Source organism: Fusarium pseudograminearum, chromosome 3 (genome assembly GCF_000303195.2).
Source record: "Fusarium pseudograminearum CS3096 chromosome 3, whole genome shotgun sequence".
Lineage (NCBI taxonomy): Eukaryota > Fungi > Ascomycota > Sordariomycetes > Hypocreales > Nectriaceae > Fusarium > Fusarium pseudograminearum.
Window position 1 is genome coordinate 4,178,293 of NC_031953.1, and position 16,272 is coordinate 4,194,564.

At 48.7% G+C, this 16,272-nt stretch overlaps 4 protein-coding genes across 4 annotated transcripts, besides 1 other annotated feature; 2 read left to right on the forward strand and 2 right to left on the reverse strand.

Moving 5' to 3' along the window:
* Positions 1-2,305: 2,305 nt before the first annotated feature.
* FPSE_04201 (uncharacterized protein) lies at positions 2,306-2,931 on the forward strand (the record flags this gene model as incomplete). The annotated part of the gene is made up of 3 exons (XM_009257319.1): positions 2,306-2,417; positions 2,538-2,860; positions 2,926-2,931. 3 exons carry the CDS (start codon positions 2,306-2,308, stop codon positions 2,929-2,931), a joined length of 441 nt encoding a protein of 146 aa, XP_009255594.1.
* Positions 2,932-6,524: 3,593 nt separating this feature from the next.
* Positions 6,525-10,431, reverse strand: FPSE_04202 (uncharacterized protein; the record flags this gene model as incomplete). Its single annotated transcript, XM_009257320.1, has 8 exons — positions 6,525-8,054; positions 8,102-8,435; positions 8,510-8,706; positions 8,760-9,226; positions 9,579-9,631; positions 9,768-9,839; positions 9,930-10,054; positions 10,105-10,431. 8 exons carry the CDS (start codon positions 10,429-10,431, stop codon positions 6,525-6,527), a joined length of 3,105 nt encoding a protein of 1,034 aa, XP_009255595.1.
* An 857-nt stretch (positions 10,432-11,288) lies between these two features.
* Positions 11,289-12,950, forward strand: FPSE_04203 (uncharacterized protein; the record flags this gene model as incomplete). The annotated part of the gene is made up of 2 exons (XM_009257321.1): positions 11,289-11,598; positions 11,656-12,950. 2 exons carry the CDS (start codon positions 11,289-11,291, stop codon positions 12,948-12,950), a joined length of 1,605 nt encoding a protein of 534 aa, XP_009255596.1.
* A 453-nt stretch (positions 12,951-13,403) lies between these two features.
* Positions 13,404-16,013, reverse strand: FPSE_04204 (uncharacterized protein; the record flags this gene model as incomplete). The annotated part of the gene is made up of 2 exons (XM_009257322.1): positions 13,404-15,823; positions 15,995-16,013. The coding sequence occupies 2 exons, from the start codon at positions 16,011-16,013 to the stop codon at positions 13,404-13,406; spliced, it is 2,439 nt and encodes an 812-aa protein (XP_009255597.1).
* Positions 14,649-14,681: a microsatellite.
* Positions 16,014-16,272: the final 259 nt, after the last annotated feature.

Below are 16,272 nucleotides of genomic sequence, written 5' to 3' on the forward strand. Positions count from 1 at the left end.
CCCCCCCCCTTGGACCGAAATTTTTTCGTCGATTTCACTCTGTCCTGTCGTACAGTCAAGTTTGTGTAGCTACAAGGCAATCTCATCAATCTCGGCAGGATTTGTAGGCCCTGGTCGCCCCAGACTACGCTTTGTTATAGTCTTGCAGGTAGTTATGGAGATTCAAGATGAGATTCGAAATATGGGGAGAGTTCCTGAATCTGGTTTCAAGATCAAGCTTTAGACTGGCTGAAGATATCTGCCTGCTATTCTGCACTGTGCTATGCTGCACCTCTACCCAAGGCGAGGCTGAAACTTTATCACAAGGCTGTGCACAGTGCCATCCCACGCTCTGATGTCTTGTCCATATCCTTTTCGTCATTGTCGAGGGGCTTCGATTGCTTGTCTGTTGTGACTTTCTTGCAACAAGGAAGGCTGAAAATCAAGACCAGACTGTAGTCCTGTCAGATTGACGTTCTCATGGAGTTGATTGGAATGGTAACGACAACACAAAGTTTGGAATGATCTTCCAGGGCGTTAATTGGCATGACTGCGTCACTTTAGACTTTATCATGGCTTCTGTCTTTATGAGGCGTGAAGCGCTGCAGCCATTCGCCGTGGCTAAAGCCATTCACACTGTCCTACCATCGGTGGCCAAACCCAAACTTCAGTGAGACTTTCATGCCAATTGCTGCTCGATCGAGCCGAGTGGGAAAATTTTTCCAGTTCCCCAAGGATAGTGTAAAGTGACAGACCCACTATCAATTGCCAGTTCTTAACAGTAAACCTCCATCTCGCCATACATAGTAGTACGTTGGTTGATAAGAGAAACTTCTAAAGTCTCAACGAAACAATTTTGGGATTCTTCATTAGTAGATGCTGGAATCGCATCACAAAATTGTAATCTGCCGAGTGCGTCTACCATATCTGCCACTTTGAAGCTCAACTAGCCTGACGTCGTAGTATCAACGGCGTATCGCGCACTGTATTTTGAAGTAATTCGTTTCGGATCTCACCCACGATGGACCATATCTTCCATCTGACTGTACGCTTCCTTGAGCGCTGGGGATCTTGCTTGCTTTCATTTGTCCAGTGCTTCTCAAAGCGTCTTGCAACCCACCTACGTGGAATACCTCTTGGTTGATTTGCTCGAGGTATCTTGTGAAGCCACTGAATTCTTGACTCAGTACCGTGCTGCATCACTGTACACTTTCTAACCCAGAGTGGTGCGTTCCTCATCCAAAATTGCTAAGACTGCCGCCACTCTGTTCATCCCACTCAGCCAATCAAGAACTGATTTCGGCAACCTTCTGTTTCCAGGTACCAGCCAGACAACCCGTCATGGTATCGATTCTTTTGAGCTTGTCAATTAGTCTTGGCTAGACAGGTGCAGTACCTTGATTCAACAGCCATGAAAATTTCCTGTCATAGATGATAAATCCTACCATTGATTTCTCGTTTATGAAGATGACAATGTGGAACGTAAAGACGTTCACCCGGCCGTTATGAACCATTAATACTGTTGTTTCCACTGTCTCGGAATTCCGGTAGGCCCCGTTCGTTGTCCGCTGCCCGTAAAACACTCACTCACTGAACTTGAACTGAGCCTTGATCGCTTTAGTCCAAATTGGTGAGGGTCTTCGTTGTCCCGGCTTTGTCCCTCCTCCGTACCGAGACTTCTCAAGTGCGTGTTCCATCGTCGGCCCAACCCCCAGCTGGCGCTTGTAGTTGTGCCTCGCCCATGATTCATGGTCCACCGCCAAGCGCGTCCCTCCGACTGTAAAAGCCTCAGGCCTGAAAGTCTTCTCAGGCTTTGTAGAGCAATCACAGTGCAGAATTGTTGTAGTTCACTCCACCCGATTTCCTCCGAAGGCTAGACAGCCCGTGTAGAGGTTGATTCTTTGGGCTGATTCGCACCCGTGATATCATCCCCAATCCTATCGTTTTTCAGCGCTCTCACGCTCTTCAACAGCCCTCTTTTTTTTTGTCTCATCTGGGTGATATTTCACTTTGGTGTAGTTGTTGATCGAACCGCAATTCTCACCCGGGTTTCTCGTAACAATATATCGTTCGGATTGTTCGTTGTTGCTCTTTTTCTCAAGCGTTGCCCCGGCTGACATCCTCACACCCCCTGGTAATATCCACCCGTGTGGGCCCACGTATCCTCACTTTCTTCCCGGCTCCAGACGCTTTCTCTCTTCCCTTTTCCTTTTCCCACTACCGCCCTGTCTTGTGCTGAGCTCCGTATCTCTTTTCTTTAAACCTCCCATCAGCCTCTCCCTCCCTCTTTCAACCATCAACCATCTCCCCTCACAAATCAATCACAATGGCCTCTTCTCGTGTCTTCGCCTCTCGCCTGGCCTCCCAGATGGCCGTCAAGGCCGCTCGCCCTGCTGTCCGCGCCAACGTCGCTGCTGCCAGCAAGCGAACCATCTCTGGTAAGTTTTTGATGATGCGGCAAAATTTTTCTTCGAGCTCAATTGAGCTCGGTGCCGAACCCGACTCGATCGAACCTCGCCCATCACGATGAATGAACAATTCGCTCACAATCGATTAAGGCGTCAGCCCCCTCCAGGCCATGAAGCGTCAGACTCTTCTCCAGGCCACCACCCGCAACGCCTTCCAGGTCCAGCGCCGTGCCTACTCCTCCGAGATCGCCCAGGCCATGGTTGAGGTCTCCAAGAACTTGGGTATGGGTGCCGCCGCCATCGGTCTTACCGGTGCTGGTATTGGTATCGGTCTTGTCTTCGCCGCTCTCCTCAACGGTGTTGCCCGCAACCCTGCCCTCCGTGGTCAGCTCTTCTCTTACGCCATTCTGGGTTTCGCTTTCGTCGAGGCCATCGGTCTTTTCGATCTGATGGTTGCCCTCATGGCCAAGTTCGTAAGTCAAACCAAGATTCCGACTGGTCCGTGCACGATTGAATATTTACTGACATCTGTTCCCAGACTTAAGTTATTACCCAACCCATTGGGTAGACTCGTGCCGAATGATCGAGTCAACGACACGGAGGAGGCTGCTGAGCGTTGTGCATTAAACCGTGTCTTGAAAAATTCGACATGGGTGCACCTGATGCCGGCTTGCACGATAGAGGGGAGGTTGTCTTGTAATAGACGGGATAGAGAACTGGGATGGACATTGATCATAGACACTTGCTATGATTAGAGTTGGGGAAATTCTGCATAATTCCTCCCAGGGATCGACTTGTAAAATAAAAAGCCTCATTCATCCCGCTTCTTCCAATGCATTAGGATATTTCCTTTTTTTCATCACTCAATGAATTGCCTTGTTAAGAAGAAAGATTCCATCTCGACCAAGTCCAAATTGAAGTCTCAATTAACTTTGAAGTGATGACATCGTTTCGAGTAGCTCCTGTTGATGTATGAGAGCTTCCATGAACATGAGGCATTTGCTATGCCTGAGCTCCCGTGGGCCGGTGCCGGGGTTTATCGACATACTAACCGGTCAGGCTGGCAGACACTCGTCTTGCCAGCTTAGCCGAATTGACCCGGACTTGATCCAGGACGGTCGCACATAGCTGGATCGATGCCTTGAAACACAGGCATGACGTTGAAGTTTCTTGTGCGATGTGAAAAGTCCCCACACGGTGCAAAACTTGCGTTGGTTAGCGTCAGTCGCTAACTGTAGCGCACCAACATAAACCAATCGTGAGTCGTGAGCGAGTCGTTCAGGTGGATTGATGGAAGACTCAATGACCCAGGTGAATTGATAGTGGAGCTGTTGTGAGGGTATGTAAAGAAACGCAAATCCACCTGTTAATATTGTATCGAGGTCGTCTGAGTAGTTGCAGTTGGTTATCGAGTAGGTGCCAAATCCCAAATCGAAATGCAATGACTTCGAATCGGCGCCAGTCCGAATAATCCATCCGTGTCGATACCACCTCTAGTGGCCTTTAATGACTATCGAGCACCATAGCCACAATACGACTCGTCAACTTTTCGATATGCTGTGTACCTTGTGCACAGCGTGACGGCCATACGAACGAAACGAACGAATCCATGAATGACGAAGCACCCTGGGAGATGTTGTGGTCGAGAACGAGTTGTCTTGATAATGAACCCCGGAATGACCCCGATGAAGTATGCCGTGTTTTCATGTGAGCATCAATTGAGTTGGTATGAACTACCAACCGTGAGCAACAATTACCTGTGCTGGGGGCTTAAAGCAGAGCTTTTGAAGCAATCAGAGAAGCGATGATTTGTGTTAGCAACGGCATAGTGTTCCTATCGATCGACAGAGTCAAGACATGAAAGAGGATATATCTGGTATCCAGGACCGATTTCCCAAGGACGATTCAAATGAACGAGGGGAAGGATGGGGCCACAGCGTGAATGAGAGAATAGCCGTACGCCGTCCTGCTACTGACGAGTCTCTGAAGACAGACATGCGTTTTGTGGTGCAAAAGCATATAAGAGGAGCATTCCTTCGATGCCATGAGCTGAGATCTCTTTCAGATTTGCTCAGCATCGAGAGGCAATAGGTTCGACAATGAAAGAAGAGGGCGGACTCATGATCATTCAACGCACTGGCCTGAGCATTAGCTCGTGCATCAGTGTTGTGTCTTTCTCTGTAGACAGCGTGAGTCTGGTATAGTGTTAGCATGCTCCCATGAGTACTTTACTCTTTCTCGGGTCTTACTTACATTCACGGACTTGGCAGATAGCAGGACATTTTGGCTTGGTCCCTGCTCCACCGTATTGTTTGAGGCGTTGGTGTCGTTTTGTCAGTGTAAGTTTCTTCGGAAGTCACAACAAAATCGTTGCTCGAATCCATCGGCATTCAACCAAATAACACCCAACGATTAAAAAGAAGAAGAAGAAGAAGAGGGCAAAGGGAACCAGATGGCTACATCTTGGGTTTCATCTCATCTCTTTCCCCTCACCTGAATCACATGACCCAAGCGGTCTTGTCTGGCAACCCGGCCCCCTTCTACTTATACAACTGTGTCACATCACCAAGGATATCGGGCAACAAGGGCATTATGCATGCAGGGCGTAGCGGTGGAGCTGGTGGACTCTGTGTGTAGGAGAGAGACACTGGATCGATGTCGTTGGAATGCGTCGTGTTGGTGGGAATCGGTGAGGCTTGATCGAAGGCCGTCGGTCGGATGAGGGTGTAGAAGCAAATGTAAAAGTGGTTGTTATTTGAGAGAGAGGAGGAGAGAACTAAGCAGGGAAGTTGATGTTATTGACCAAGCCAAGCCATGAGTAATGGCCCAGCGACAGAGTAAGATTATCCGAGTCACAAAGACAAAGTGAGGGGAAGACAACGCCGTGGCTGCCGTCCGAGAGATGAAGGGGGCAATCAGCCGAATAGAGGCTTCTGCATTTGGCAGGGACGCCTGTTGGATGGCACCTTCCCAGTTCCCGCGATTGGTTATGCCACCCATCCACGCCGCGGGCTTGGACTTTGGGGTGACATTCAAGCCGTCAGCAAACCCAAATGGCCGCGCAGTGATTGTGATTTGTCAAAACGCAAGGGGAAAGCGACGGTTTGACTTTTTAGGCTGCGGTTGCCTATTTTTAATTCATTAGTTGATGGCATCAATTACGTGTTTTGCTCTGCAAAAACAACAACATCGTCAACTGTAGACTTTTTATATACACATCACACGACAAGTCCAAACATTATCTATTTGTCAACAAGGTCTGCGCCTGTTGAACTCAGAGACCATTCAAAGCGGGGAAGGTTCGAAAATCCGGGGTAATTAGGGTACGGGTAACTCCTGCCTCCCTTCCGTAGTGGAGCTTGCATTATCACATCGCCTCTCTGCGCGTTGGCATTGGACAGCTCTCGGGTTTCACAGCTTCAAGAATTGGCCCCCATCATTCGATTCATATGTCCGGGTGCTCCGATGGCCACTTCTCCTTGTGTGCTCGTGCATCAAAGTCTTGAGAAAAGTCGGACTATTTGCCCTGTTTAATCGCCAGCACCCTGGGAATCACACATACCATTGCTACGCCAACATGGTTCGGCAATTATTCGAAAACCTGCCCTTGCGCAATTATGGAGCAAAGCTAGAGACCAAAATAGAAGAAAGAGATTGAGTGAAGTGAAGTAATGAATGTTTTGAATGTTTTACTCATTCGATCTTTGCAGAGATACGAGCTTAACAGTAGAAGCGAAGTAATCAATTGATCTAGTCGAGTGGCCTAGACAAACACAGACATAAAAAATCTTCAACGGCAGACATAATAAAATGAACTTACCGAAACACTTGGCCAACTGAGGTCACGCTGTCACAAGCATTGCTTGAACCCTTGCTAAAAGTAAAAACAGGTTGCTCCTCCTACGTTGCATCTAGTTCCTACTTTCTTCCCAGATGTTACGTGGTCACGGCGTATCAAGTTTATATTTGACTTCAAGCACGACTCGTTTCAACCTCCATGTAAATTGGGACCAGTGAATGAAGAAACGAATATGAGAGATATTGATAGTATACCTAGGTATCCTATGTTGTAGTCTAAGCCCGTAAACTCCTAGTTTTGCCATGATTACCCGGTACACCCCAACACAATACCACACTTTACTTCTTGAATGTCGCGCTTCGCTCACCTCTCACTGGAGGTGCTTTGCGAGCTCCCTTGATGTCCGTGTCTGCAGACTTGGAATAGGGGTCAAACACCCTCTTCTTGCCCTTGACATCAGTGTTTGGTTCCCTCTTCGTATTGACCACTGATGTGGCCTTGCTATAATCAAAAGGCACTGCATCGAACTTCTTGACCTTGTCATCCTCCTTCTTCTGTTTCTTCTGGGCTTTGCGGGCCTTCTTTGCCTCTTGTCGTTGGAGTTGTTCTTCCTTGGCTTTCTTCTCCTCTGCCTTACGCTGCTTGCGACGGGCATTCCTAGATTCTGCTTTACCAGACGACCCATCCTCGATAGCAATGACTCCATTGTCATCTTGCATCTCCTCATCACTCTCTGAATCTGAGGATTCGGATCCTCCCTCACTAGAGTCAGATTCTTCTACCGCCTCCGACTTCCGCTTCTGGCCCCTCTTTAGAGTAAATTCCTCATCGTCCTCTTCAACTTGAGCACTGCCCCCTGCATTCTCCACATGATTGGGTTGTGCAGGGACCACAGCCGGGTCGGTGACGGTATCGTGTTGAACGTCTCCCTCAATCGTACCCTGTTCAACGAACTTCTGCCAGGGGAACGGAATAAGATCCTCTTCAGTTTCGGGCCGTCGAGTCGAAGCATCCCACTGAGTACTGATCGGCATGTCTCCAAATAACTGCGATCGAGTCAGCCTGCTGACTGTGACCTCTCCATCAAGGTCCGGTAACCTGGTGGTCTTCCTGGCTGCGATAGGTACGCCATTCCTCATAAGGCTATCCGGCGCCATCGAAGTAAAAAAGTGAAGCAAACTTCGGCCACCCTTGGCCTTGGACTCCTTGATGTATCCCCAGATTTCGTTGAAGCGCGACCTGGCTAGCGATGCATTAAGAGGCAGTAGGCTGTGAAGGGCCTTTGCGTCTGGTGGGTTAATACGAGCAATTTCCGAGATGTCCCTGTTGCCGAGAACAAAGTTGGTGCTCTCGTCCTCCTTCCTGGCCGTGTCATCTCTCCATTTCCACAAAGCTCTAAAGACAGAAAATTGCTCGCTATCGAAAGCCATGTGGGAGTTCTTGAAAATGTATGAGCTCCAACCGCGAGAGCCTTCGCCGGTCTCTTGGTCGTAATCGGGATGTTCGTAGCGAGATAGAGACTGTTCCCTTGATTTCTCTAGAGCACGACCAATGAGGTCTTTGTCGGCATCAGTTTTGTCCGAGGCTGCAACAAGCTCGTTTCGTACACGATCATAAATGTAAAGTAGGTAGTGGGTATCGGACCGAGCATAGTACAGCATCTCCTGGGGCAGTGGGCGTAATCTCCAATCCGCCAACTGATATTTTTTGTCTGCGTCGAAGTCGACAAACTTGGACAGTAGGTACGCAAGACTCTTGGCCGGGTAGTTAAGTTGCCCACAGGCGAAAAAAGTGTCAAAGAGCCCGTTCACGTAAAGTCCCAAATCTCGCTGCAGCCATATTATGTCCATATACGCACCGTGGAAAACCTAGCGTTGTCAGCAAGAACTTATGGTATTGAGCTTGAGATACGCACCTTAACGATCTTGGGGTTAGTAAAAACTTGGTTGAGGACCTCGAGTTTGTGGCGCCAGGGTTGCAGAGTATCCACGATCCAGTCTTTTTCACGTGTGCTGATCTGCATCAGGGACACAAGTCCGACGTAGCTTCTGAAGTCGTGATGTTCCAGGTCTACCGCAATCTCCTTCGCCTTCATGAGCTCTCCCAGCATCTCGAGAACGCCTTCATATGTATCAACGTAAGTTGCTTCCGTGGTGTCCACAGGCTGATACATAATGGGTTCAGCTTCTCTGGAAACACGTTTGGGGTATGCCATGCGGACAATCTCGTGTTCGTAGGGATGTTGATATCTATTGGTAGGTGGTTAGAAGCTGGTATTGCCCAGGGCCACAAAGAAGTGTAGCTAAAAGCATGGTGGACGTACTGCGGCGTGCCGGCTTCGTTGGGCACGATATTGAGGCTCTCTTTCAAAGACACGCTGGCGTGTGGCTTTGCTTTGAGGATTGGTTTCCAAGGTGGTGGAGCGAAGTTGTCGGGCTTTCGCTCAAACTGAAGTTGAGGCTTGGAGATGTTGGCGTTTCGGATGACCTTGGTTGTCGATTTGGGTTTCTTGGCCTGGTTCTATTGATGACAGGTTTTAGTTGGGGAATTCAGTAGGGATGCAGTTGACATACAGAATCAGAAGCAGGAGGCTCCTTTCTCTTGACAAGTCCTGTGTACTCATCCAACGCTGTGTCGGCCTTTTCGAGTGAAGAATCGACGACATCGACCACACCTCTCCATTTCATCTCGATATCTTCGACATCTTCCAGCTTAGGCGCTTTGACGCCACATGCCTTTCCGGTTGATTGCAGCAGCCGTGTAGATAGTTCGAGAATCCGTGAAGTTCGATCGTCAAGTTGTTGGCCAACGTTAGGGTTGACTGTGCGCTGAAAGCTCAGGTCTTCAGCTGCGATCCGGTTCACAGTCTTGGTTGTCGAGACAAGCGACTTCTGGACGCTTTCCTGGAGCGACTTGAAATCCTGGGACTTCTCCATGGTTGCGACAAATAAGTGCGCGTTGCGCGTGCAGTTGATAATTGTGCTTGGTGGTCGCGATACAGTATCGATGCTCGAAAAATTACAGGCTTTGCTTTGTTGCGCTTATCGATAAGATAAGATAATGTAAATTTGTAAAACTGAGAGGGTAGACTACTTATTACCTAAGGTACTACGAGACGATGGCGAATCAAAGATCTAGTCTAATTTCTAATTAAGCATTCTACTAATTTATTAAGCCTCGTGCAATTGTTTGACTCAAAATAGGACTGGTTTTTTTTTAACACTCCCGGTCCCATGTTCCGAGATGAAGCGAAAAACGTTTCCAACATGGAAGGTACTGAGTAGTTTTCAGTCATGAAACAAACGACGTAAATTAGAATCTTTGTGGCATGCACCCAGACGGTTCTGGTGGTTTAGTGACGGTAACCGGACCGACGGCTGTTTCTAACCTACCTGAGTATCTATTTGAGACTGGTACCATCAAATTGTGGTCCAGTCCAGGAAATCTAGGAATACGTTGGGTAGAAATAAGGGTGAATTTAAATCCGAGTTCTTCCCCGTTTTGTAATTCTCGGGCTTTCTCTATGTATTTCTATTTTGGAGACGGCAGATATCCAGGACGTTCTGGTCCGGCCAACAAACCTGATCAAGACACGAACATGGCCTTGATCTTCTCGCTCATTGGCTAATCGGCTTTCTGCGATGGAAAGTGGACTGGAAGATGGTAAAGTACCTGTCTGCCAACCTAGTACGGAGTACAACTAATAGAACACCAAAGAAGCCTGTTCTGCATGCGTCACTCACTATTGGATCAAATGTTTGAGATCAAGCTTTGAATCACTCGTGTGGAGACTAGCTCTTTCTTGACCGGTTTTTGACATTTGTCCATCGTCTTCGGTTCTACACCTTAAAAATAGACGATCAAATGCCTGTGATGTCCGCATAGTGACCGATGGATCGATCCCGTCTCCGGACACACCTCCGGGCTGTCTCCCGGAACAATTTTGAGGAGCTGTAGCAGGCACCAATCGTTGAGTGCATAGGACTGGATGTTCACATGTCTGTTTGATTGCTCTTGTTGATGAACATGCATCACCTCATGGCTGAGTGACAGGCACCTGATGCTGTTCCGATGGTGATAATGATCCGAAGCGTTGTAAATGCCTCCCTCTGCACTCATCAGGTTAGAGAAAACGGTCCGGATCTCGATGCCCAACAGATGGACATCAACCGGGAAGCGGAATGTATCGGATTGCGGGATAATAATGTACTGAGTTGAGGCAAAGAAAACATGAGAAAGAGCCATCATGCTCGTTATTGAGAGATCAGATCAGATCAGGCGGTTGTCAAGTGGGAAGAAACAGCCTGTGTCAATTTGTTGCTCTATTAGTTGTCAGTTTCTACGTAGGAGTTAGTGCATTTTACCCATCTCCTGAAACCATCAACGGCTTTTGATAACGGGCAGGCACAAGCTGGCAAGGTACGTAAATGTTGCATCTTCTTTGCGAAGGTACACGACTGGTCTAGGTTGGGCTGGTTGCGGGCACCAAATGCCAGAAAGAATGCCCCTCACTTGTCGTTTTTTTTTTCTTATCCCCTCAGTCCCATCCTTGTGAGAGAGGTACGGAGTACTTGCCTGCTTCTTTCTGTCCAGCTTCTGGCTTATTCCGTCCCATTGCTTCTTATAAGACCTCACTGTCCTCCTCCTCTCACTTTATTTCCTCTTCCCCCCCAAGAACATCCTGTTACTTTCTTGTGAAACTACTTCACTCTTAGTCTATCGCCAAATCTATCTGACTGATAAGCATCAACCTTGTTCTTCAAATACCTACTTGACGGTATCCGCTTACCACGCTCTTCTCCAATTAATCGACTGACTTCACGCGCAATAGCGTCATCGTTCCGCTACTCAACAACCCAAAGCTCCTTGCGCTAAATCTAACCCCACTGTCTACTGGGGATCTACGCCTCTCGGCTTTGCGCCAGCTGCCAGGTCAATTCCCTGCCCCTCCACAGACCATCGCATCGAATCGACCATCGACAAAGAGCCGCGACGAAACCGATCACATCAGACCTGATCCTTTTCTCTCTTTCATATTCTCTCTTTTTGATCTTTTCACCTTCGAAATTCACTCTTAAACCCCTTCGTCTAGTACAGTCAGAATGCCAGAGACCGTTGGAGAGAACGGCAACGCCGCTCCAGGCCGCCTGCTACTGCTTTCCAACCGTTTGCCCATCACTATTAAGCGATCCGAAGATGGCAGCTATTCATTCTCCATGTCTTCTGGTGGTTTGGTTACTGGACTGAGCGGTCTCAGCAAAACCACCAGCTTTCAGTGGTATGGTTGGCCTGGTCTCGAGGTCCCTGACAACGAAGTCGAGGGCATGAAGCAACGACTAAAAGAAGAGTACGGCGCACACCCCGTTTTTATCGACGATGAGCTTGCAGACAGACATTACAATGGGTTTTCAAGTAAGAATTACAAGTAACTTTCCACTTACCTATGCATTTCTAACAAAAAATCTCCAGACTCTATCCTCTGGCCTCTATTCCATTACCACCCTGGTGAGATCACATTCGACGAATCCGCCTGGGCTGCATACCAGGAGGTCAACCGCCTCTTCGCCAAGACTGTTATCAAAGATGTTCAGGACGGTGACCTTATTTGGGTCCACGACTACCATCTGATGCTGCTGCCTCAGATGCTTCGTGAGGAAATTGGTGAATCAAAGAAGAATGTCAAGATTGGTTTCTTCCTTCACACACCATTCCCTAGCAGTGAGATCTACCGAATTCTGCCTGTACGAGAGGCACTCCTGACTGGCCTCCTCGACTGCGATCTTATCGGCTTCCACACATACGACTACGCCCGTCACTTCCTTAGCAGTTGCTCTCGCATCCTCGAGTGCCCCACGACACCCAATGGCGTTGACTGGAATGGCCGTTTTGTAACAGTTGGCGCCTTCCCTATTGGAATCGACCCCGATAACTTTGTCGAAGGTCTGAAGAAGCCCAAAGTTCAAGAGCGAATCGCTGCTCTCAGCCGCAAATTCGAGGGCGTCAAGCTTGTCGTTGGTGTCGATCGATTGGATTATATCAAAGGTGTTCCTCAGAAACTACATGCTCTCGAAGTGTTCCTTACGGAGCATCCGGAATGGATTGGTAAGATTGTCTTGGTTCAGGTCGCCGTACCTTCGCGACAAGACGTCGAGGAGTATCAGAATCTTCGTGCTGTTGTCAACGAACTGGTTGGCCGCATCAACGGAAAGTTCGGCACCATTGAGTTTATGCCTATCCACTTCCTTCACCAGTCTGTCAATTTCGATGAGCTCACCGCACTGTACGCCGTTTCCGACGTCTGCCTTGTTTCATCCACCCGCGATGGCATGAACCTGGTCTCCTATGAGTATATCGCAACACAACAAAAGAACCATGGTGTTATGATTCTCAGTGAATTCACAGGCGCTGCTCAGTCTCTCAATGGCAGCCTAATTGTCAACCCCTGGAACACAGAGGAGCTTGCGAACGCCTTGCACGACGCCGTTACAATGAGCCCCGAACAGCGTGAGGCTAACTACAAGAAACTCGAGCGTTATGTCTTCAAGTATACAAGTGCTTGGTGGGGCGCTAGCTTCGTCGCTGAGATGACCCGCCTTAGTGCTGAGGGTTCTCAACCCAAGACTCTTCGCAATGTCTCTGGTGCAGTGATTGGGTTGGAGCAGAAGGCACAGCAAATCGTTACTGGACTCGAGAAGAAGGTGGATGAACTGTTGTCGGGTAATGAGAAGAACGAAACCGAGACGAACGAAGAGCCTTCTCAATAAAAGTTGTTATAGCAATGGGGCATGGGTACGAAAGGATGAGTTCACGAGTTTGGATTTCAGCGGTCATGATTTGGGATTTCCTTTTAGTCTATTCTTTTATTAAAAAAAAAACCAAATCCCAGCGGCTTTGTCGTTCTCTTAATTCACGGTCTATTGTGTTGTTGGCTCGCTAGTACACTCCCTCAGTTGTCTGCTGTAGCTTTGCGAGTGATGCTTACTCTCTAGTATGTTGGATCCCGTAACGTTTCTACGTCTCGATTCAGTATTGGTCATTGGTAGTCTGAAGAACATTGAATTGTTTGCGATGCTCAAGCATCAGCAGCTGGTATCTAAAATAAAAAGGCACAAAGGTTCAAATCACTTCATGCCCTAGAAATCCCAAAATTACACAAAACTCCTTTGATCGGATCTCCTGCTAACCGCGTGTGTACTCATAACCTCCCACCAGTCCATCTAATAGGGAGCATTGACGATGTCATCTCTGCCCAACTTGTATCTACCACTCTCCTGGTTCCCAATACGCCCTGAGCCTCGGCGCGAGCCGCCACCCAGCCGGATGTTGCCAACAATGCTCTCACGAGTTGGCTTCTTGAGGCTCTGCTTAGCCACCATGTTGACCTCGTTAGGCAGTGCGACAATGACGTTCTTGTCTGAGCCAAATTTGAAGTCGTCGGCCTTGACCTCTTCTTCGTAACGCTTGATTTTGTAGGATGCCTTCATGCCTCGGAGGATTCGCTTCAAGTTCCACTCGATAATGTATGGGCCGGTGGCAGTGATAATACTTGTTTCTTCGGCGCCCTCTCCAGTGTTGAACTTCGCAGGCGTGAAGTCAACAGGCTTGCCCGTTTCGTGATAGAACTGAGCAACATGCTCAGGGGTCAATGCGAGTCGTCGAGGATGAGGCTTATCAGTGGCTGCGAATGCCTTCTCAAATCCAAGCTTGCCTTCATTCTTTCCAGACTTTTGCTGAGCATCAACAAGGAGGATATAGTTCTTGGTAGTGCCCAAAATCCAACGACCATCAGCAGAGACATCGATGCCACTGATCGGATCACCCAAAGCAGGGAGTTGGGTCTTGGCTCGGATGCCAAGACGATCGAACAGTCTGATATCTCCCTTGTTACTGGCAACAGCGATATAGCCCTTTTCGGTGGTCGCAAGGGCTGAGAAGTCGTTCTTGGATGCGTATTGCTTCATATCTGCATCTACAAGTTTGTTTCCAGACAGTCGAGGATCAACACGGTACAATGCGTTGTTCGAGACACCTAGGAAGGTCTGCTCAGACGTCATTTGTGCAAACTTGTTCTCGGGCGCAAATGTGACAACGGGAATATCATCGTGCACATGCCACTCGTCAACAACCTTTCCGTACTCCAGATCCATACGGTAAAGCTTGTTCGGGTCTATTTCGTTTTGCAAAATAAGATCGCGATCCTCGCTGTGCAGCATGACCTTCTTGGGATTCATCAGTTTGCCTGATGGAGTGGTGACCTTGGAAATGTTGGTGGAGAATTCAAGGTGATTATTAGGCGTGTGCTTGAATACACCAATCTTAGACCCGCGGACAACAAAGGAGCGGTCGTGCTTGTAGCCGACTGCCAGCTGAGAGTTGACTTCACCATCGGCATTCTTGGGAAAGGTGCTGTCGTTCTCCTCATCGCTGTCATATTCTTCGTCTCGGGCACGGTCGTCTTCGAGCTCTTCTTCTTCCTCCTCCTCTTCCTCCTCCTCGGTCTCGGGGGCGTCTTCCATAGTTAAATCGCCAAAAGCATCAAGAACATATTCGCGTTCCTTATCTTGCATTTTCTGCCACTTGGTCTCGTTTAGCCTTTCCCAAATGGCTTGCATAATTGCCTCTTGGAACTTCTCAAGAGTAGACTGATCCTTAAATCGAAGCAGCCAGGATCGTGCGGTTCCGTCACTGCTGAAGTGGTTGAAGACGAAGGAGAGGTATTCGAAATCAAATACCGGGTTGAAGTCTGCGACGACAGGAGTACCCAGGTAAGCCTTGTCACCGGACTCGATCTGAAGCCAGTACTCCCACTTGCCAACTTCCGAGACCTGGGCAATGATGGAGTCGTCGACAAGGGCGAAATGGCCAGGCTGAGGGTCGAATACATGAAGTTCTGCCGTAACAGCAGCATAGATCTCTATGGCTTCAGGCGGGTTGTTGGCATCGGGTCCAGTCAAGACTTGAGGCTCAATCTCCTGTTCGGGGACCACTTCCGGAATAACCTCTGGGGCACGCTTTGCAGCAGAGTTGGCGGCATTCTTGGACAACATGTCGTCAACAGACTCGATAGATCGAGCAAGTGTAGGGCTATGAAGTGGGCTCGCAGGTGGGATAGGATCCTCCTCTTCAAACTCAAATTGCTGGAGGTCGGCCTCTGTAGCAGTGGAGTTGTGCTTGCGGTATTTGCGTTCGTACTGGCACTCTTGAGCGACTCTCACAAACTGCTGTACTTGCGCTGATGTGACAGTGGAGTCGCAAACAAACTGGAACAGGTCACCAGTATCACCGCTGAGATCCTTCCAGGCAAGAACCTTGTCGCCAGTTTCTCGGATCTCGAAACGGAAAGACAAAGCTTCGTCTAGCAGGAAGGTCTTTTCGTCTTTCTCGGATGCAAGAGCGTCGATTTCAGCGTCTTCACCTTCTTCCTCGGCAAGGAGTTCCGCTTCGCCCTCTTCAAAGACACGCTGTACGACGAGTTGGTATTGGAATTCTTGGTTGGTGCGACGGATTCGGATGGCCGAATCTCTGAAGATGAGTTCGGAATAGCCTTTAGGCGATAGAGGTCGAACGAGGTAGAGTTGGCCTTGGGGCAACTCGATCAAGGTTTCCTGTGCGCTTGAGCCGAAGATGAGCTTGCCGACTAGAAGAAAAAGCAGAATGTTAGTCGTGCTATACTTGGAAGAAAATGATTTAATGAATCGGAAAGCAAAATGATGAAACACCAAGCAGTCGGGCGGCTCAGCCCTTTATGCCGAAAGTGTCGTTGTTGGCGATAGGCAAAAGGTAGGGATGATGCGGGGCGGTCACTTACTTCCTCGTAGGGCGAACATGCTGATCCTGGCTTCTAAAGGCAAAAGAAAAAGAAAGGGAAAGAGGTGGGCGGGCGTAAGTGCGTGATGCGTGGGTGGTTGTTGGCTCTGAATCAAAAGCTAAGGCGCTGATGCGATTTCCCTAACTTCGGAAATGAAGAGGGAGAAAAGAGGAAGTGGGAAGTCGACGATGCTATCGCTGCACGACGAACTAATAAAAAGCTGTGACGTGACGATAAGACACCAGGGCAGAAGCGGGTAGGATCAGGCAGGAAGGCAG